Source organism: Conger conger, chromosome 13 (assembly GCF_963514075.1).
Source record: "Conger conger chromosome 13, fConCon1.1, whole genome shotgun sequence".
NCBI lineage: Eukaryota > Metazoa > Chordata > Actinopteri > Anguilliformes > Congridae > Conger > Conger conger.
Window position 1 is genome coordinate 5511238 of NC_083772.1, and position 22926 is coordinate 5534163.

Sequence of the window (22926 nt, forward strand, 5' to 3'; positions counted from 1 at the left end):
GCAGAGCAGAGGAACCAAAAGCAGACACGGGGGTGTGGAAAAAGGAAATCAAAAACAGGCCAAAGATCAAAAACCAGGGGGTCAGTCCACAGAGGCAAAAGTACAAGAGCTGATCCAAAAGAAGAGACCAAAAAGCAGGCATGGGTCAAAACAGGAATGACAGAAACAAAACCAAACCGACAGGAAAATACCAGGACAGAATGCCAGAAAGGCAAGGGCCCGGGAAACAAGGACTCGGGAATAAGGAGGCTAGAACCGGGGAAGGAATGAATGGGTATGGGACTCAAAACAGGACAAGACGAACTAGCAAGGTGTAACTGAAAAGGACAGGTGTAAATACACAGGGGAATGAGACAAACTAGGCGGGGCATGGGAGTGAGGGTGGTCTAACAAATAAACAAAGTTACTTTGACCATGGAATGATTGTTGGTGGCAGACAGGGTTTCATTATCTCAGAAACTGCTGATCTCCTGGGATTTTCACACACACTTGTCTCTAGAGTTTGCAAAGAATGGTGCAAAAAAAAAAAAAAAAAGAGCAGACCAGTGAGCAGCAGTTCTGCAGACAGGAATGCCATGTTAATGAGAGACATCAGAGGAGAATAGCCAGACTTGTCTGAGCTGACAGGAAGGTGACAGTAACACAAATAACCACACATTACAACAGTGGTATGCAGAAGGGCATCTCTGAACAAACAACACATCATAACTCTAAGTGGATAGGCTACAGCAGTAGAAGTCTAGAAAATAAGTCTAATAAATGCCTAATAAAGTGCTCACTGAGTGTATATTATTTTCTTTATTTTCTGATTCTCCAATTTAGTATTTGTTGCCTTCTATTTATTATTTTATTCCTCCAGTATATTTGGGGATCTGCATTGAAACGGCAGTGCTTGGTTTAGGGACATTGGAGGAGCAGATTAAGTCAGAATACAGTTCTGATGATGATGGATGGAGGGTCAGACAGGTAAACACAGCAGCTCCTTTGTTAGATGTGGATGATGATAAGTGATAATGAAAGTTCAGAGGGGGAGCATACTGTGGAGACAGGGTGAAGTACATCTATTGCCAATTCACTTTGTTCCAGAAGGGCTAGATTACCAAAAGCAACTAAATCATTCGGGAAAAAAATAGCACCAATAATTACACACAGAGTTTGTACAAGTGAAACATATAATCCTGTTAATGGGGCCATCACATATGAATGTGGAGATCAGCAGGTTGATTGAGTTACTGACCTGACTGCCATTGTGCAAGTGCTACAGTGAATGCACTCACCAAGTGACAAAGACTGCTGTAAATTATTACAATCGGTTACTATTCCGTTAGAATTTGTACAGGGTCGTGGAAATTGAAGGTTAAGATTAAGGTTAATAAGCAAAGCTGTGGGTTATTGTGTCCCTTCGGAGGGACAGAATCCCACTGATTTTCTTGGACCATTTGTCAGTGTGTACAATCGCAGCAGACCTGAAGTGGCCAGAGCACTACTGGCAGGTGATGACCAATTTTCTGGAGTTTAGTAAACATTAAGTTAAAGATTGTGTTTCCCCTACCTGCCACCATTTATTATTACAGTTTAATAGGGAATTGAGTGCACAGCCAACCAGACGGCACATAGGCAGAGAGATCCAGGACTGTCTAACAGCATTGAATGAGTCTTAACTGAGTTCATCCCCCAAACAGAGCCTTAGGAAAGGATTGCTCTGCAAACACCGAATACGTGTCAGGCCAAATTTCATTGTTCTGACTGTACAACACTCTTAATAAATCAACCTATTCTGTAACTTGTGATTGTCTGCCTGTGACAGGCCAGTATCACTGGTGCATTCTGAGTCATCTCACAGGACTTTTTTATGTAATGAGAGGTGTGAATAACTCCCTGGGTCTGCCTTATGCCAGTCTACACTGCTCAGATGAGAAAAATCAATCTGAAAAATCTGAAAAATCAGTCTGAGAAAGTCACTGATAGTAATGAAGAAATAACTTTGTTGTACATTTGTACATTACACTCTTTATTTAAAAAAAGTAGGGAATGTTGGAAAACATGGGAGCCAATTTCAGTACAGTCAACCCCCACTGAAGTATATCACCTTGTAGTAGGCCAATTTACAACCTTATCTAGCCCCTAATCTAGTCCAATGTATTTATTTGATCAGTGCCTCTGTGCTATATCCTCTAACCCCTCCCTCAGTCAATTCCCCACACCTTGTTTCTCTCCCTTACCAAAATGAGGACTGTAGGAATTACAGGAGGAAAATGCATATAAGGAGAATAACCTCATACCTACTCACAAATATGGAGGTGGGTCATTGATTTTTTAGAAATGTTTTGCTGCCAGCGGTCCAGGTCACTATTTAAGTATCAGGCTTCAGAACAATGAACCCAGCGCGAACCCACAGGAGTTCCAATCAAAGTCTTTATTAACTCTGGCAAGCAGGTATAGAGCCAACTAGGCAGTTCTTAAACGATAATAGAGGCAGAAGTTTGGTAAAGAAGCAGACAGATATAACAAAGAAAAACATAGTCATGGTCACAGACAGAAGGTTGATAACAGTAAGGCAGTCCAAACAGGCAGATAAACAGAAGCAAAATCCAAAAGCACAAGCCGCTAATCCAAACAGAGTCCAAACACAGTGGGTCAAACACGAACACGAAGGGAAATGCAAAAGGCAGTGGTCGGAAACAAAAGGGGTCAGGACACGAGAAGATGAGACAGGAAAAATACTGGAGGGAATGGCAGGAGCACATTACAATCTGGCAACAAATGAACAAAACAGACAGGTATATACACAGGTATATACCGAGCACTTTATTAGGTATTTATTAGACTTCTACTGCTGTAGCCTATCCACTTAAAGTGATGATGCGTTGTGTGTTCAGAGATGCTCTTCTGCATACCACTGTTGGTTATTTGTGTTACTGTAAAGCCATACCTGAGAAGAACTACCCTCTAGAATCAGTAATCTAGATCATGATTTTCAAATGCACACTTTTAACACTTCAATTTCCACTTTTGTGTTGGTAAGCACCTGAACTCTCTTTCAACACTAGCAGAAACTGCATTCCCTCGCTCTGCCATTTGCTTCCGGGTCAGGGGCAGGTCATCATCAGGGTGACACAGATGAGACAATCGCTGTCGGCAGAAAAATAATAACGGTATGGATCCTGATGCGCAACGTCAGAGGAGAATGGAGATATAGAGATATGAAATAGAGATATGAAGAGATATGAAATGTAACTACTCCATGAATAACAATGCCAATATTGAAAATTACATTTAATTAAAAAAAGAGAAACCCCAGAGATATTGCTTGAATGACCCCTTTCTGCACAGCTGTGGAGACACGGGATCCAGGCCTCATCTGTCTGTCAAAAGTGCATGTCCTGAACTTATGATTACCATAAATTGACGCCCCAAAAATACCTTACAAGGACCACAGAATTACATTTCAGGCAATTTAAACAGATAAAAAAACTTTGCTTCGTGCTGTGTAGCCTATACATGATCTGATTTTTTAAATATTATAATATGACGAGGTGTGCTACAGCTACTTTGTAACAGCTCGTCTTTGCAAACATTAAAATGTTTCGTAACTCTGTCTCAGGTTCTACATATTATGGAACAGGTGATAAAATTATTTCACTGTCCCCACTGTCCCATTTTTTTGCCTTTGCTTCCTTGACGTCTTTTATATCGTTTATATCGTTGAGTGACGTTCTATTGCACTTTTCCTAGTAGAAGTTCGACTTCCGAGTTGTCTGGAACGCAGCATAAAAGGTTAAGTTAGGAAGATGACATGTAGGCCTACACAGCCTACGTAAGCCACCTGGGCAGCAGAAATTACCGTGACTTTTGTAAGCAAGGTTACTGTCGGTGAATGATAGATAGAAAGAAAAAGAAATTGCTTTATTGATCCCCGGAGGGAAACTGAATAACACGCTATCATTGTAAGAAGAGCATTTTGAAGGGAACATGTTTGCAAGGCTATCTTTATCAGCATCTTCGGGCGCCTCCTAGATTGTACAAGCAACGCCACAAGCAATCATGACCAAAAATATATATGGCATTTCAGTCCATTGTTTATGTTTTTGTTTACATTTACAGGGATCAAAACAATCAATTCAAGAGCCATTTAAAACATTAAAACCACAGGTCAGGGGTATTCAACTTCAGAAGCCCTGTTGGCCACATGTAAATCTGGTTTAAATACACAGGGGAATGAGACAACCTATGGGTATGGGAGTGAGAGCGGTCGAACAAGTAGACAGCAGGCGAGACACATGAAAGGGCAATCATACAATAATAATGGAGGAACGAAGACTTGGGACTGGATTCACATAGACTCACATGTAATACAAACGGCTCCGGATTAGGGAGTAGACAATCGCACAGACTTAAGGAATGTAGTTATAGAGAACAGGTGCGAACACTTTGCAGAATTAAAGCCTGATTTATACTTCTGTGTTGAGTCTATGCGGAGGCTACGGCGTAGGCCCTACGCCATGGAGAACATTTATACTTGTGCATTGGGGAGTCTGCGTCGCCAAAATGCAAATTTTTGTTGTCATTATATCCTATAATCATTTGCGATTAACTATATGGATCTTACTTCCGTTAAATTAATGCCGGCTGAAAACAGCGGTGGAGTTCACAAAGCACTGTAAAAGAGCTTGTCCATAAGTGCAAGTACACAACAAGCTCAACATTTACTTTATAAACAACATTTTTATTGCTTAACACACTGAAATAACGTATGTAATGTTTAAGTCTCCGTGAGTTAGCCAGCTAAATTGCTTGTAATTACGCATCACGTAGCTAATCACTTTACTTTCAAGCCTTTAAAGTGCTTCTCAATTGCATGCTACAAACATGTGTCTTGTTTTATTTTAAAGTTCTTAAAGACGTACAATATATTGGAGCTTATCTAGTTTTTACGAGCACCTGCCATTGATGCTCTGGGAACAGGGTAAGGCACGCTGGGTCAGGACTGTGTTGTTGTACTTAAACATTGTGCATATACTTATGCATTGTTAAAATGCATAGGCCTATATTCTGCAAACCACATACACATACAAATATGCAGCTGTTTATTAGTAATTAGCAACAATGAGACATTGTCAGGTGCTGCTTGCAGCTATATTTATTATTCTGATTGTATGCCTCTTAGAGAAAGGGCTCATCAGAGTGCAAAGGGTTAATTTCATTTCTTGTTTTTTTCTTTCCAAATGTGTTACTGAACTTTGAGTGTTGGAAAGCAAAATCAGGTGTGTTACCAGGATGTAACCCATTAAAAAATACTAAACAAATCTGCAAAATTAATTAGTTGGTCTTCAACTCTTCCATTTCTGTGGCAGTAGTCGCAAGCGCTCGCTCAGCCATTTGCTTCCGGGTCAGGGGGAGGTCATCACCAGGGTGACACAGATCAGACCATCTCTGTCAGCAGAAAAATAATAATGGTAGGGATCTTGCTAAGCAAGTGTTTTATAAAATATACATATGAAATGTAATTACTATTACATAATAATACCACTGATCTGTAAAATACTTCCACCTATTGTTTGGATCTGCTTCTAGGTCCATTCAGCACCAAACCAAAACAATGACATAGCATACTCATCATATATTTAAGAAAAAATACAAAATATGGACACTTTTCTTTTCTAGCATAAGCTGTCAGTAGATAAGACTGATAGTGTGCTGCCTAGGTAGGAGTAAGAATGGAAACAGACTACAGAATGGAAACAGACTCTACACTATTTTTCACTACATTACATTACATTATTGGCATTTGGCAGACGCTCTTATCCAGAGCGACGTACAGTTGATTAGACTAAGCAGGAGACAATCCTCTCCTGGAGCAATGCAGGGTTAAGGGCCTTGCTCAAGGGCCCAACGGCTGTGCGGATCTTATTGTGGCTACACCGGGATTAGAATTACCGACCTTGCGTGTCCCAGTCATTTACCTTAACCACTACGCTACAGGCCGCACTACATATTGTACAGGACAGACAGCTCTATCCACACCCACCTGCCTTGAATTTGGCTCATTGCATATCTACTGATGTTGTGAGTGTGTGTGTGTGTGTGTGTGTGTGTATATGTGTGTGTTTGTGTGCAATTCGGTAAAACACCCTGGGTAAGGGGGTGGGACAGTAAAAACAAGGCTAGCTTTCTGCACAGCTGTGGAGACAAGGGATCCAGGCCTCACCTGTCTGAGAGTGCCAGTGCTGATGGAGAGCTTGACCAGACTCCACCCCGGCACCAGTACAACAGAGGAGAGGGCCAGCAGCCAGCCCAGCACGTACGCCCAGTCTGGATACACATACCAGCGGTTAAAGGTCAGGGGCTGGTACTTCACCACAGAGAAGATGAAGGATCCCTACGGGAGAGGAGGAAGAGTGGAAGGTTTAATACATGTTACAAACATACTGCCATTGTGTCATAGAAGTAGAAATAACATGAAATTGAGTTCAGTTATTGAAACTGGGTCACACAGTTATGCAGTCAAAAACACTCAGTGACCAGTTTATTATTTCCTAGACCTTTAATTTTTACTTATTGATCATCTACTGTCATAACCCATCCACACCCAAAGTTTGACATGCTGTGAATTCAGACTCAGCATGGGGCCCCTTCAATTATACAACTCGGCAGCCTTAGCCTCTCCAGAGTTCACAGGAATTCAAATTTCCGGTCTGCCCTGTACTCGCAGACTGGAGGACTTAATGGAGTAGCCTGCATGTACAAACTATAATAATAATCCCACTTTTAAGATGAGAGCAGGAAAACGTAACCTATAATCTGTTTACAAATGCCCAGTTTACATATGACATTTTCTTTACACATGTGAATGTTAGCTTTCCTATGCACAACACATCTTGTTTGTGAGTACAAGTTCTGCTATTCTCATTCATGCAAATTAATGTGACTAAAATTTGCAGTTTTATTCAATCTTAAATGCAACATACTTGAGTTGTGCAATAATGAGGTTGTCCTGTAATACGTGAGTCAGGCAGATGCTCTGTCTCTGGACATCCCACAGTGGGGGTGAGTCAAACTCACCAGGGTCACCAGTGGGGTGAAGTAGAGCCAGCAGAGCTTAAAGATGAGGCTGGGCCGTTCCCCGGTCATGTCCTCGATCACATCCATCATGCGCTCCGCCCCTGCTCCAGGGCAAACAAGTGTAGTGTTGTGTATAAAGGGAAACTCAACTGAGGAACAAAATAAGATGAAATACCAGGGAATGGAAAATTGCATTTTCCTTTGTTATTCACATGGCTCTCTGGCTTAAAGCACAACGCTTGATTTTATGCTAAATATTATTATGAGAGTAAAACAATATTCATGTTCCCGGGTTACTTTCCTAAATGTTTTTATTCATTTTCATACACCTACGATAATAAGTACTTTGCAAACTTGTAGGATTGCTATTTATTTATTTATTCATTTATTTATAACAAACAAAGTCATAATTAATTCTTCTGATAACATTTTAAAAAGGTTTGCAACATAGTCTAACTGACCGTAACTTCTTTGCGGCCCCCATAGGTCAAAATTGTCACCAAATGTAATGCCATCACGTAATTCTGCCTGCTGCATGTAATATGAGCTCCATTGCTGAACATTTGTAGCGCTTTTTAAAGCTTTATTACAATATTCAACTGAGGGTGCAAAATATTAATCTAAGGGTTTTTTGCACCCCCTGTAGAACTGGGCCTGCCATCTAAGTGTCAACACTTTTTTCTTATTGGCTATTGACAGGCCAAGGTAAAAAAACATTTTAATCATGGTCTTAATTTTTTAAGTAGGCTATGCATTTCTCTGCCGTGATGTACATATTTCGAATTTCATAAATTAAAAAAAAAAGTAATTTTAGATATGCAACTATTTTCATTATCATCTGTACATTACGAGTACTCTGAATCAGTTCTTGTTCATAACCCATTCCCATTTGGTGCCATTATTTTCTTTTTTATTTCCATACAGTGTTGGATTGGAAAGGTACAGTTTGTTGTTTGCGCAGTAATGTGTTAATACAGCGAGCTATCTTCCTAAATCCGTTGAGCAAAGTCCTGCACTCACCAAACAGCCAGCCCATGGGCAGAACTTCAAACACACACAGGAAGAACATACAGGCCCCATTAAAGGCATAGTAGTCGAAGAGCTGGAACACATACATCCCCCCCTGTTGGACAGAACGGGAAATGACAAGAGCAGATATAGGAAAATAAGGTCAGGAAGAGACTGAGATGTGTGCTTTGTGTGAGATCTGGAATTGTGGATATGATTAGTATCATGCAATATTCTTTCATATGGCCTGTAGTCTTGAACAAGGAAATTAAACTGGACTACTTCTATCATCATGCATTATTAAAAATTGGTAGTAATTAAGATATTATCTTTGTAATCTGTACGCCAAAGGAGTCAGTAATGAGGGAAATTAATAGTAAAATAGTGTCTATTTGAATGTATTTCTATCTATTTCTATCCCAGCTGTCTTCTCACCTGTGTGACCATCACCAGCTGCAAGACGAAGCAGGTGAGGCAGAAGAGCAGGAGGAAGATCTCTCTGCGCCCAGCCCTCCGGAGTACTTTGGGAAACAGGTCTGTCACCGACGTCATCACTACCTCCATCATCACAAACTTAAAAACAGACAGACAGCCCAGGGTTCACCAGAGAGAGGCAGGGAGAGAAAAGGAGAGCGAGGGAAGAGAAGAAAATGAAAGGAAAGAGAAAAAAATCGCTCACGCAATTCTTCCTCTGAAAATTATGATTCATAATTAACTATGAACTGTGGCACCGTTAGCTTGGCAAGTGCTGGGCTCTCTTGTAACCCAGCATGATGCCTTGCAAGCTCAGCACAGCTTTCCTTCATGACGAGCAAGAACCAAACTGGAAGGATCTAGAAGTAAACATGGCCACAGACATTAGTAGTGGCAGCAGTATCACAGACTCAGCAGCCAGGAGAGGCGAGCCGCAGCCAGGAAACTGATTACCTGAGTGTCCAGGCCCAACAGGATGATCATAATGAAGAAGCAGGCGGCCCACAGCTGAGATAGGGGCATCATTGCTACTGCTTGGGGGTACGCAATGAATGCCAGACCAGGTCCTGGGAGCAGGGAGCAGGGGAGAACATGGGAAAGAGAGACAGGAGGAGATTGAAGGACAAAGAACGATTTGGAGGAAAAAAAATAATACAATGCTTACTCTTCTCCGGCTGTCTGTCCCAAATTTTCTGTTTCCCTGAAATGGGAGAATGTATACAAACGTGCTGAAATGTCTACATGGTGTATAGACTAAGTGTATAAATACTCTGAGAAAGTTGAGAATGTGCACTCTAACCACATGTGAATTGCTTGATTACAAAGGTGCAGAGTACAGAGTAATATGTCCTTGTCCCAGGTGTTATGGAGCACATCGTATATTTTGCCACCCAGCTTGGGGCTGTACCAAATGCTCACCCAAATCTGGAATACACAACTGTCAGCCGCATTGCATGCAGAAGGCACCGTGCGGATTTGGGAGAGCTGGGACATCCATGACACCTGCAGTCATACAAGCGACCGGCGGGGCTTGGCCAAGAGTGATTAACTGTGGATCCCTCCCCGATGGACCCCGCTCATCCCCTGGGAAATGCGGGAGCCAACTGTGTGTCACCCTGTGCAACTACCGGGCACAGTCGACACGGGTCACGGCCTGGATTCAATGCAAAGCCATGAGGCTCAGTCATGCACCCCAGTGTGGAACTTCACCCGAATCATCCAACCAGCAGCTCGTTTTGTTGTATTTTTATATATTTGTTACATCTTCATAATTTGTTTTGACATACTGCACAAAGTACCTGATTCTGCCACTTCTGCGATGGGGACACCCTGCTCATGTGCCATGAACCCCAGCACAGAAAAGACCACAAATCCTGCCACCAGGCTGGTCCCACTGTTCAGCAGACACAGCCATAAACTGTCCCTGTAGAAACACCATCAGGAGGCTAAACATTCTCTGACCAGCCCTCATTTATGCATTTAGTTTCTTCCAAGGTGAAGGAAATTAAGTGTTCACTGCTAAGTGGCATGCAGGATGTGTGTTGGTATCTGAGTATTACACCGGACAGAGCTGCATATTTATGGTTAAGAACCTGACTGTTTTCCTCTGCGTTTCTGCCCGAAGCTTGGGCCTTACTTGTAGCAGTTGTTGTTATAGGTGTTGTAGCTACCCAGCACAGTCAGAGTACCCACTCCAACACTGTAGGAGAAGAAGATCTGAGATCCTGCCTCCATCCACACCTGCAGTGACATCACAAACGTTTAACATATTGGATGTTGCTTAACAAATTCATTTGTTCCCTGGCTGGGTGAAATTAGGAAAGAGACATTTTACTGTGACAAGGTGATGGGGTGCAGCTGGTGTTATGGAGTACTTACCTGTGGGTCTGCCAGGCGGGAGGGGTCAGGGTACAGGTAGAACTCCACCCCCTGCAGAGCTCCAGGTAGAGTTAGCCCTCGTATCAACAACACCAAAAGCATCACGTATGGGAATGTAGCTGTGAAATAAACTGCCTGATGGAAGAGAGAGAGAAAGAGAGAGAGAAATGCTGGTTCATTTCTATGGAGAAATATTATAAATAAATTCATAAAAAAGTATGAAAAAATAAATACAAAATGTCAGTCTGGTTGATACTGTATGTCCCTGTTTGAGTCTGTTAAATTCCAGACCTGTCACAACGTGTTAAGCCTTTTACTTAGTTGGTCTCAATCTTCTGAGAGGGACCTTGTTTAAGGAAATTCTTTACTTTTATCTGTCAGTAAATCCGGGACAGACCTTGCCTGTAGACTTCACCCCCTTCCAGATGCAGAAGTAGCAGATGACCCACATAGTGATGAGGCACAGGAGCAGCTCCCACCTCACGCTGCCCACCTCCTCAATGCCCCCCGAGATCAGCAGCACACGTCTCCTGGGAGGGGGGAAGAGAGGGAAAGAAAGAAGGAACAAGAAAATGAAGGACAGAAAGCAGTTATTATTGTGCAAGCATAAATGTGAAAAGGTGAAACTAGGCCAATGTGCTCCATCCGCACATATACTTGCAAACTATACCCTTACACATCACCTAATTTATTAATCTTAGCAGACAATATTATCCAGAACAATTAATACAATTTACAGACATTTACACAACTGGATATTTTCAGAAGCAATTCAGGCTAAGTACCTTTGATTTGAACCCACAATCTCTGGTTTCCCAGTTCTATAACCCCGAATGCTGTAGGAGGTGCAGCCCTACAGAAGTCAGTCTGCAGACTTACTCCCAAAACTCGATGGCTGCAGAAGATGAGTTGTTGGTCCAGTTTGCAGTGAGGTTTTGATTGGAGAAGTCCACACAGTGATCTGAAGCACAGAGAGTAACCTTTCCTAAATCATCAAAACAGACTCAATGCTCACCACTGCAGGCCATTTGAAGGTTCCATACCTAATCTCCCATACTGAAGAGTGGTTACAGTTAGCTATACTATGGGCTTTCTTTTAACTGGACATACCATTTAGTACCATGCTTTGACAGACCGTTTTTCATACTACAATGGCTCGAGCACAAGGTAATTTGTTTATTCCAAGTATAAAAGATAAGAGTTACGAGGATAGACTTAGGATGCTTAATCTCTTTAAGTTTAGTAAAAGGAGGTTTAAGGGGGATTTGATTGAGGCATTTAAATTCATTAAAGGGATTAACAAAGTGAATTATAGGGGATTCTTCTGGTTGAGTTCGGTTAGCAGAACGAGAGGGCACAAATGGAAATTGGCCGAACGAAATTCACAGTAAATCCATCGGAAATGCATTTCCACAAATAATGTGGGATTTAGAGAAGAAAAAATGAAAGCGGAAATGAAAGCGCACGATTGTAAAGAGTGCTTTGTGCGTTTATTCATTCATTCGTTTGTATTTTATTTTGATTTTGAGAGGCAAAATTATTTTAATAAGCCAACTGAATGTTGTAATTATTCATATCATATAAAAACGCAACAGAATTCAACATGAAAATGGGTGATGTTTCATTCCAGTAAACCTGATTAATTATTGGTTAAGTGGGGTATAATATAAATTCAATAAAACACGTAAAAAGTTTGCTATAAATAGGGCGTTGCCTGCTTAGGCCGTCTGGCCTCTCTATCCATTACTTTGGCCTATTAGAAGATTTGGGGCATGGTGTAGCCTACTTCGGAAAAAGCGCATATTCAAATACCAAGTCAATTGGTAAGGCTCGCAGAAGAAACAATGAACACTAAAGGCGAGTTCTCGTTCAAACATCATGGTATAGAAGTGGCATGGCATGTGAGCGCTTCATTTGTTCATGAGTTTTGTTTTTTTCCTCGCAGTTCATTTCCGAGATTGACGTGAACGTTTTTCCCAATTGGAAGGTGCAGGGTAATTCGGTCAATCCATTATAAGAAAACATCATGGCATAGAAGATGTCATGAGTTCCTGTTTCATGAATCCCGCGCGAATTTTTAGTTCGTTTCCGATCACACATACATTTGCACACAGATTTCCGAAGATATTGATAAATGAGGCCCAGCGAGTGGTCAATGTGCTATGATGTTCGATTCTATTCAGGCACACTTAGGGGTAGGAAAAGGCGATCAGGCTGAATGGCCTGTTCTTGCCATTATGTTATGTTATGTTATTCTACAGTTTGTCTGCACAACATCGGTTTACAGGGTCAAATGCAGTAGTTCATCAGTGATATTTATTTTAAACAATTGCAAAATGAGGAGAAAATAACGCTGGTCTTCCAGATCATTTCAGAGGTACATACTTCAGTTATAATGATGTAAATTAGCTCATTTGCATACTTGTGAACATTTTTGTAGCAGTCTATAATCTGAACCAAGTAAGATGTTGTTATCATTATTTCACATTCTAAATGAGAGATGAGAAAGGTTTGCAAAGTTCCATGATGATAGGACTACTATGCACTGAGAAAAATGGTTCTTGAGTCCTGTAATAGAGTCCAAAATCTGCTTTTGAAAAAATCGACTCAACGGTAGGCATGGTAAATAATTATACTCATTTCACCATACACATGGCGTAATCATTCAAAAGGTGGTATTATCCTGAAAGTTTAATATTTGAAGGATGATTTGCAGCAGTAAACAGAAAAGTTGGATTTGACTAAAAATGTTTTAGTTGAACAGAACCTTAAACAGTCATGAATGTCACTCCAAAGTAAAGTCATTATGACACTATTTAGTCTGGTTTGCTGATACATATTACATTACATTACATTATTGGCATTTGGCAGACGCTCTTATCCAGAGCGACGTACAGTTGATTGGAAAAAGCAGGAGACAATCTTCCCCCAATGCAGGATTAAGGGCCTTGCTCAAGGGCCCAACGGCTGTGCAGATCTTATTGTGGCTACACCGGGATTAGAACCACCGACCTTGCGTGTCCCTGTCATTTACCTTAACCACTACACTAAAGGCCGCCCTTAGTATTACAGGCTGTCAGCCTGGTCTATTACAGGCTGCCCACATAAATTTATCTGTCAGTAAATTCAATAATTGTGATGTCTATTCCCAACTCTGTTGTTTCTTGATGCCTTTAATGGCAATTTTTTATGTTCGGCCATTCCAACTCCCAGTAATTATAATGCGAGGGATTCTTGGGCCATAACAGGCATGCATTGTAATTACAATAATATGTCTCTCATGTTTCATTGATCTGAATTTGCTGTACATTATTTTTTCCTGTCACTCTGAAGGACTGTGCGACTGTGGTACACAACTAAAATTGGGGTTATGAGTATTATAACCAGCTCAATGTAGCTTAGAGACAGACTTTGTACCTTTATCTACCATGGATTTTAGCTAAAGAATATGTTGCCTGTATTTCAGCTGTTATTATAGCCAGCCCAGTGTTACACAACATTTCATACTTTACCTGAGTTCCAGGTATTGGAGCAGCTGGCCCAGGGCAGCTCAGAGCTGAAGGAGAAGTAGAGGTAGAAGAGGGCCCAGGCCAGGATGATGATGTAAGACATGCAGCTGTAAATCAGGATCAGCTGACTTCCATAGCCAACCCCTGAAACATATATACATACACATACATTCACTTAGCAGCTGGCAATAGCAGTTGTTGGTTTGAAAGCTGCTTTGTGTAGTTTCTGGTTATGAATGCCGGCTGTGGTTTCTTCTCCAAAATTGCTCCCTATTTCCTATATACTCCCTGGTGTAAAATCTAGCTATGACCAGCTTGAAATGCCAGCCACCAGCTGTTTCAAAACCTAGCTTGAGCTGTTTTGTGTACTATTTTGGTCATCAGCCAACTTGGTCTAGTGTCCAAATTCTTAAATCAAAATTGGCATACATTTTAGGGCACTAAAAATGTCCCACAATGTACCATAATGTCTAGCAAGCAACCATGGCTACTAGAAAGGTGAAAGTTTTTTTTTACATTAATATACGTTAAGCAGTTCCTCCACTACAGTAAGTGGCACAGTTTCCTAGCTAGCGTCTTCTTATAGTTGACATGACTTACAATTCGCCATCTACCATGTCTATTGGTCAAAAGTTCAAATAGCAATCTTCTAAGTGAACTGATGCTTGTTCTTGGGCATTAAGTGATATAATTTGATTTTATATCAAAAGCAGAACCTCTACAGAAGTCTTGATTTATGAACAAGCTAAATGGTATGTCAGTGGTTTTCTAGAGACTGTGTATGAAAAAAAAAATTGCCATTCGCAAAGTTCTTCCTCTACAATATACGCCGTATCCGTCATCTCCTAACGGAGAAAGCCACCCAGCTCCTAGTCCAGGCGCTCGTCATTTCCCGCCTGGATTACTGCAACTCCTTCCTAACTGGTCTCCCAGCTTGTGCCATTAAGCCCATCCAGCTGGTCCAGAATGCTGCAGCCTGCCTGATCACCAGTCAGCCCAGGTCGGCTCATGTCACCCCGCACCTCATTGGCCTCCACTGGCTTCCTATTTCCGCACGCATCCGATTCAAGGCCCTAGTGTTGGCATTTCAGGCTGCTAAGGGGACTGCCCCACCTTACATACAATCCTTAACACTTAATAGGGATTAGGGGATAGGGATTAGTGAGCCATTTTAGTCAGTCATTTTTCATGACTATTTCTCTGTGTGATTATCCCACTTTCCCGAAGCAGTTAAACTCTTGGCTTCAGAGAGCTACATTCTGATGTAGAAGCAATATTGTAATGACAGTCATTATAAATTACTTGTCCCAGATGAACTTTGGTTTGGGTAATATACACTCACTGAGCACTTTATTTGGTAGACCTGGACACCAGCTTGTTAATGCAAATATTTAATCAGCCAATCATGAGGCAGCAACTAAATGCATAAAAGCATGCAGACGTGGTCAAGAGGTTCACCTGTTTTGCTCACTGAGTGTAGACATTGCAGCAAATTATTAGCTGCCCTGCAAGGATGCTGGACACCCAGAAACAGAAATTGACCTGATCCACATTGGGCTATTCCACACACTTAAAATAGTGCCAGCCTGTAGCATAGTGGTTAAGGTACAGGTCTCCTGCTTAGTCTAATCAACCGTACGTCGCTCATGGATAAAGGCGTCTGCCAAATGCCAATAATGTAATGTAATGTAACACGATGAGCCCCTCCAGCAGCCTAGAGTCACAATTAATAACAACTCTGCATTCATTCAACAGTGCCCTTCAGAATTGTTTTTGGTATTTTATTTTATGCCAACGCAGTTTGCATATAATACCCAGTGAGGTTTGCATGTGAGAAACATTCAAATGAACCCCTAGCCACACTGGGAGATTTCAAATGAAAGGGCTGTGAGACGGGTGCGTGGGGGTTGGACCCAAAATGCACGACTCAGAAACAATAGTAAAATAAAGTCCCGTTAGGGCTTTATTCGGGACGAGTCCCAGGAGCGTAGTCAATACAAGCAAAGTCCATACACGAAGATCCAGCCAAACAAATACAAAACGAACAAAAAGCACGGTGCCGAGGGAAGAGGCAATCTCGTAGTCGGTAGGCGTGCAGGGAGGTCCGGTAGCAGGAGAGCAGTCAGCGGGGCAGATGAACAGGCGGACGGCAGGCAGAGGCGTAGTCGTGGGCGAAGCGGGAGTCGAAACCATGAAACAATCAGCGGGGCAAAAGTACATAAACGGTAGGCGGGGACGTAGTCGAAAAACAAAACGAAGGTCACAAAACAGAAATCAATGGTCGATGGTCAGTAACAGGCGTGGATCGTAACGTGTAATCAAGACAGTAAGTAATGCTCAAGAGTTGCGTGAAAAGACAGAGGCAGACAATTTCACAGTGAACAGTTGCGCGACTGGGCTATAAATGCAGGTGTAGACAGGTGTAGACAATTAGTAAGAGCGTAGCAAGGAAATGGAAAACAGGTGCGATGGATGACAAGTTTAACAAGGAGATTAGTAATCGTTAGTAATAAACTTATCCTGCCCTAGCATTAGTAAATTAGTAAATGACATGCACGAGAAACGTAAGGTAACATGAACACATGATTAGTCTTGTTAGTTTCTACCCAATCCTGATCTAGCGTTAGTAGTTTTAGTAAATAGACAAATAGAACATAAGGGGAGTGAAGGACAGAACGAGAGAGAGAGAGAGAGAGAGAAGGCGGAACGCAAGGTTTGCGGAAAAACATGTAAAAGTGTATGCATAACAACGACCAGTTAACTAAACAATAAACATGCATCGAAACATAAATCAAAGCGAAACTAAGACGATAATCACTCAACATAACCAAACATGACAAGAAAATAAATCGTAACGAAACATAACTAAACAACATGACGAACCTAGACAACATAATACATGATAAAACACTACGTGACTAAGACAACATGAATAAACATAAATCAACATAAAACATGGTGAGACAGACCTGAAACGTGACAGGACCCCCCCCTTAATGACCGACTCCTGGCGGTCCTTGGAATTTATCAGGGTGGTCACGATGGAAGTCTCTGATAAGCGATTTGTCCAGAATGAGACTGGGAGCGACCCAGGAACGCTCCTCAGGGCCATAGCCCTCCCAGTCAACCAAGTATTGCACCCCACGGCCCCTCTTACGAATGTTCAAGAGTTTCTTAACCGTGAATGCGGGGTGGTTGTCAATAATGCGGGGGGGAGGTGGTGGGGGATCCGGGGGACATATGGGGTGAGAGGATACGGGCTTAATACATGAAACATGGAATGTGGGGTGAATCTTAAGGGAAGCAGGGAGTGACAGTTTAACGGAGGAAGGATTGATGATTTTGTGGATCTTAAAGGGACCAATAAAGCGGGGTTGCAGTTTGTGGGAAGTGGTTTGGAGGGGAATGTCCTTAGTGGACAGCCAGACGGAGTCACCTGGTTTGTAGGCCGGAGCTGGAGTGCGGTGGCGATCAGCAAAACGCCGATTACGGTCTGCCGTGCTTAGCAGCGCGGCCTTGGCATCCCTCCAAACCTTGGCGCACCGTTTCATGTGGATGGCGAGGGAGGGAACAGCGATCTCGGCTTCTTGGTCAGGGAACAGTGGAGGTTGGTAGCCCAGGGAGACCTCAAAAGGTGATTTTCCGGTGGCAGCGCAGGGTAGGGTGTTGTGTGCGTATTCCACCCAGGTTAGCATCTTGCTCCAGCCGGCTGGATTCTTTGCCGATACGCAGCGTAGAGCGGCCCCCAGATCCTGATTGGCCCTCTCCGTTTGGCCATTGGACTGAGGGTGGTAGCCCGAAGAGAGGCTAGCTGTGGCCCCGAGGGCCACGCAGAATGCCTTCCAAACTTGGGAGATGAATTGGGGGCCGCGGTCAGAAACGATGTCCGAGGGAAGTCCGTGAATGCGGAATACTTCTCTCACCAGAACCTCTGCGGTCTCTTGGGCGGTGGGCAATCCAGCCAGGGGGATGAAGTGTGCCGCTTTGCTGAATCGGTCCACCACAGTGAGGATGGTGGTGTTACCTTCGGAAGGGGGAAGTCCGGTAACAAAGTCCACGCCGATGTGGCTCCAGGGTCGGCTGGGCACAGGCAGAGGTTGGAGTAAGCCAGCAGGGGCTTGGTGGGAGGCCTTGCTTCTGGCACAGGTGGTACAGGCCTTGATGAAGCGTCTGGTGTCGGGGATCATGGCACTCCACCAGAATCTCCGCTTCAGCACCGCCAAGGTGCGGGTAAAGCCGGGATGGCAGGAAAGGAGGGATGAATGGGCCCATTGCAGCACCTGTGTCCGAGCGGCTGAGGGGACGTATAGGCGTAATCCGGGGTTGGACCTGGGATCGGGCTCCTCCCGTAGAGCCCTCTGGATCACCGCCTCGATCTTCCATGTGACGGATCCGATGGTGCAGGAGGTAGGAAGGATGTTTTCGGGGATCTCACGCACAGAACAGGTGTTGAATTGACGGGACAGGGCATCGGGCTTAACGTTCTTCGAACCTGGACGGTAGGTGAGAGAGAAGTTGAACCTCCCGAAGAACAGCGCCCATCTTGCCTGTCGAGAATTCAGCCTTTTGGCTGTCTGGAGGTATGCCAGGTTCTTGTGGTCGGTCCAAACGATGAACGGCTTCTCGGCCCCCTCCAGCCAATGTCTCCACTCCTCCAGCGCCAGTTTGACTGCCAGCAGCTCACGGTTTCCAACGTCGTAGTTCCTCTCCGCCGGGGACAGCTTCTTGGAGAAGAAGGCGCAGGGGTGTAGTCGGTTGTCAGCGGCCGCCACCTGAGAGAGCACTGCTCCCACCCCTGTGTCGGAAGCATCCGTCTCGACCACAAACTGGCGGGTGGGGTCGGGGTGTACCAGGATGGGAGCGGAAGCGAACAGTCTCTTGACCTTGGTGAAGGCCGTCTCAGCTTCGGGGCTCCATCGGAATGGCACCGCTGGGGACGTGAGCTTGGTTAGGGGAGAGACCACTTGACTATAGGAACGGATGAACCTACGGTAGAAATTGGCGAATCCCAAGAAGCGTTGGAGTTGCTTGCGTGAGGTGGGTGTGGGCCAGTCGGTGACCGCCAGAATCTTCTTGGGATCCGCCCTGATCTGTCCCCTCTCCAGGATAAACCCAAGGAACTCAACTGTGTCGGAGTGGAAGACGCACTTCTCTGCCTTGACAAACAATTTGTTCTCTAGAAGCCTTTGTAGAACTTGCCTGACGTGGTTCTCATGATCCTTGGCATTAGTGGAGTAGATCAAGATGTCATCCAGGTAGACGAACACATGGCGACCCAACAAGTCCCGAAGAACGTCATTCACCAGGGCCTGGAACACAGCAGGAGCATTGGTGAGGCCGAATGGCATGACCAGGTATTCAAAGTGTCCGAGAGAGGTATTGAAGGCGGTCTTCCATTCATCGCCCTCACGGATCCGGACCAGGTGGTACGCGTTGCGAAGATCCAGCTTGGTGAAGATGGTGGGCTCGTGAAGTGGGTGGAACGCGGAGTCCATCAGGGGCAGAGGATACTTGTTCCTCACCATGATGTTGTTCAGCTCCCTGTAGTCGATGCACGGGCGTAGGGAGCCATCCTTCTTCTGGACGAAGAAGAATCCCGCACCGACGGGAGAGGAAGAAGGGCGAATTAGTCCGTTAGCCAGGCAGTCACGGATGTATGTCTCCATAGCCTCCCTTTCAGGTCTGGAGACGTTGTAAAGGCGACTTGAGGGAAGTGACGACCCAGGAAGGAGCTCGATGGCGCAGTCGTAGGGTCGATGAGGCGGCAGAGACTGAGCTTGAATCTTGGAGAATACTGCGCCCAGGTCATGGTAAGGTGTGGGAACCCTTTCCAGGGAGGGCTTGGGAGTCTGTGGTGGAGCTGGTGCTCCCTCAGCTGGTGGTGGAGAGGAACGCAAGCAGGACAGATAACATCTAGAATCCCAGGCTTGAACTTGATTGGAACTCCAGTTGATCGTGGGGTTGTGTTTCTGGAGCCAGGGTAATCCCAAGATGAGTTGGTCATTGGGGGACTGGATGACGCGGAACTGGATCATCTCTCGATGGTTCCCAGAAATGACCAGTTGACAGGGAATGGTAATGTGCGTCATGCGGCAGAAAGTCCTTCCATCCAGCGACCGCGCATTCTCAGGGTGGGGTAGAGGGAGGGTGGGAATGTTCAGTTCGGACACCAACACTTCGTCGATGAGATTGGCGTCCGCTCCAGAATCCACCAACGCGTTAATCCGGGTTGTTCTGTCGGGAAGAATCAACAGCGTGGTGAGCGTGGGACGATGGTTCTCTCTGTCAACACCCTCATGCCTGTCGACTGCTCTCACCTCTACTGGTCGCCTGGTCCTGAAGGAGCACCGAGCCTGGGTGTGACCCGGCCTCCCACAGTAGAAGCACGAACCGGTGGTTCTGCGGCGTGCTCGTTCCTCGGTCGAGACCCTGGTACCGGCCCGGGACAGGTCCATGGGTTCGGGTCCCTCCGACTGCTGCTCCTCACGTCGAGGACTTGGGCCCTGCCTGGGGTACGGGTTGCCGAGGAGGATCGGTCTCTCCGATCGGCGTTGTCTGGCGCGGTTGTCCAGGCGGATTGTGGTGCGCACGAGTTGGTCGAGCTGGGTGATGGGGTCCAGTCGCGCCAACTCGTCCTGGAGCGTCTCGCTCAGGCTGGCCAGGAAGAGATTCGCCAAAGCTGCATCGTTCCAACTAGTAGCTGCTGCGAGGGTGCGGAAGTCGATAGAGTGGTCTGCCGCGGTCTTCCGTCCCTGGCGCAGAGCAATCAGTCTCTGGGATGGCTCCTGGTCACTGGATGCGTGTTGGAACACCTTACGAATCTCGTCGGCGAAGGCTGGGTAACGGGGAGGGAAAGAACCCCCGGACCACACCGCCGTAGCCCAATCCAACGCCCTCCCCTTGAGTAGTCCCATCACATAGCCAATCCGACGGTCGTCGCTGTTGTAGGTCTGGGGCTGTTGTCTGAATACAAACTCGCACTGGAGTAGGAACGCCTTGCACCTCTCAGGTTCTCCACCGAACCTCTCCGGGGGGGATTGTTGGGGCTCCCGGAATTGCCAGGCTCCCGAGGGGTTGACCGCCGGGGAAGTGGGTGGGTGGGTGGGTTCCTCCCGTGGTTGTGGCAGGACCGCAACGGCGAGCCTCCTCATCTCTGCACACAGTTCACGAATCTCTAGGTGAAGCTCGGAGATTCCTTGTGAATGCTGCCGGACGATGGCTCCTTGTTCCTGGAGGGCGTGGAACATGGCAGTTGAGTCAGCAGGGTCCATGGTGGCGAAATTGTTCTGAGACGGGTGCGTGGGGGTTGGACCCAAAATGCACGACTCAGAAACAATAGTAAAATAAAGTCCCGTTAGGGCTTTATTCGGGACGAGTCCCAGGAGCGTAGTCAATACAAGCAAAGTCCATACACGAAGATCCAGCCAAACAAATACAAAACGAACAAAAAGCACGGTGCCGAGGGAAGAGGCAATCTCGTAGTCGGTAGGCGTGCAGGGAGGTCCGGTAGCAGGAGAGCAGTCAGCGGGGCAGATGAACAGGCGGACGGCAGGCAGAGGCGTAGTCGTGGGCGAAGCGGGAGTCGAAACCATGAAACAATCAGCGGGGCAAAAGTACATAAACGGTAGGCGGGGACGTAGTCGAAAAACAAAACGAAGGTCACAAAACAGAAATCAATGGTCGATGGTCAGTAACAGGCGTGGATCGTAACGTGTAATCAAGACAGTAAGTAATGCTCAAGAGTTGCGTGAAAAGACAGAGGCAGACAATTTCGCAGTGAACAGTTGCGCGACTGGGCTATAAATGCAGGTGTAGACAGGTGTAGACAATTAGTAAGAGCGTAGCAAGGAAATGGAAAACAGGTGCGATGGATGACAAGTTTAACAAGGAGATTAGTAATCGTTAGTAATAAACCTATCCTGCCCTAGCATTAGTAAATTAGTAAATGACATGCACGAGAAACGTAAGGTAACATGAACACATGATTAGTCTTGTTAGTTTCTACCCAATCCTGATCTAGCGTTAGTAGTTTTAGTAAATAGACAAATAGAACATAAGGGGAGTGAAGGACAGAACGAGAGAGAGAGAGAGAGAGAGAAGGCGGAACGCAAGGTTTGCGGAAAAACATGTAAAAGTGTATGCATAACAACGACCAGTTAACTAAACAATAAACATGCATCGAAACATAACACAAAGCGAAACTAAGACGATAATCACTCAACATAACCAAACATGACAAGAAAATAAATCGTAACGAAACATAACTAAACAACATGACGAACCTAGACAACATAATACATGATAAAACACTACGTGACTAAGACAACATGAATAAACATAAATCAACATAAAACATGGTGAGACAGACCTGAAACGTGACAGGCTGGTCATTTAATCACAGGCTTGTAGCTGGTGAACTTGCCTCTTCTCTCCATTGCTCCCTGTCGGTAAAGCCAAAGTGATCTCAATTGTTATTAATTTGCCCACAGAGGTTTCTGGCCTCTCACCCTCAGCCAATGGGCACAGTTTCCTCCAGCAGGTGATGGCCCCCTCCTGGGTGTACTGCCCCATGGCAGTCTCCAGCAGGAACAGGGGTATCCCACTGGTCACCGCAAAAACCAGATATGGCACAAGGAACGCTCCTGCAGGTACACCCACAATCAAAGGTAACATTTGAGATAAGATCTCACAACAGGTATTTGACCAAAACCAGAGACTGAGTGTGAGTGTCTGTTTCGCTCAGGTTGGGAGCTTTCCATAATGCACTCCAACCTGGTAAGCAACATGGACACAAACAGACAATATTGTAATGTTCCTGTACTTTGTCTGTTTGTTTATTGTTATTCTTGTTGTTCATGAATATTTCATATCTGGTTTATTGTGATACATTACAGCCCATTGCATTCGTCATCCCCTGTTATGTCTGTGTCTGTATGTTTTTGAGCCATAGTCACTCCCCTGTCTGCGTGCTGCACTATTCGGGTGGTTTTGGAGA

At 44.8% G+C, this 22926-nt stretch overlaps 1 protein-coding gene across 1 annotated transcript in view; it reads right to left on the reverse strand.

The window, feature by feature from the left end:
* Positions 1-2991: 2991 nt before the first annotated feature.
* The window catches only part of LOC133108228 (sodium- and chloride-dependent GABA transporter 2-like), a 29696-nt gene continuing 9761 nt past the window's right edge, over positions 2992-22926 (reverse strand). Inside the window, exons 3-15 of the mRNA XM_061217697.1 lie at positions 22439-22573; positions 13935-14075; positions 11302-11383; positions 10820-10952; positions 10423-10557; positions 10181-10284; positions 9843-9967; positions 8998-9110; positions 8506-8643; positions 8083-8185; positions 7063-7163; positions 6209-6379; positions 2992-3132 (exon numbers count right to left, since the gene is read on the reverse strand). Of these exons, the coding sequence (XP_061073681.1) occupies positions 2992-3132; positions 6209-6379; positions 7063-7163; positions 8083-8185; positions 8506-8643; positions 8998-9110; positions 9843-9967; positions 10181-10284; positions 10423-10557; positions 10820-10952; positions 11302-11383; positions 13935-14075; positions 22439-22573 (1622 nt within the window). The remainder of the gene's footprint in view (positions 3133-6208; positions 6380-7062; positions 7164-8082; positions 8186-8505; positions 8644-8997; positions 9111-9842; positions 9968-10180; positions 10285-10422; positions 10558-10819; positions 10953-11301; positions 11384-13934; positions 14076-22438; positions 22574-22926) is intronic.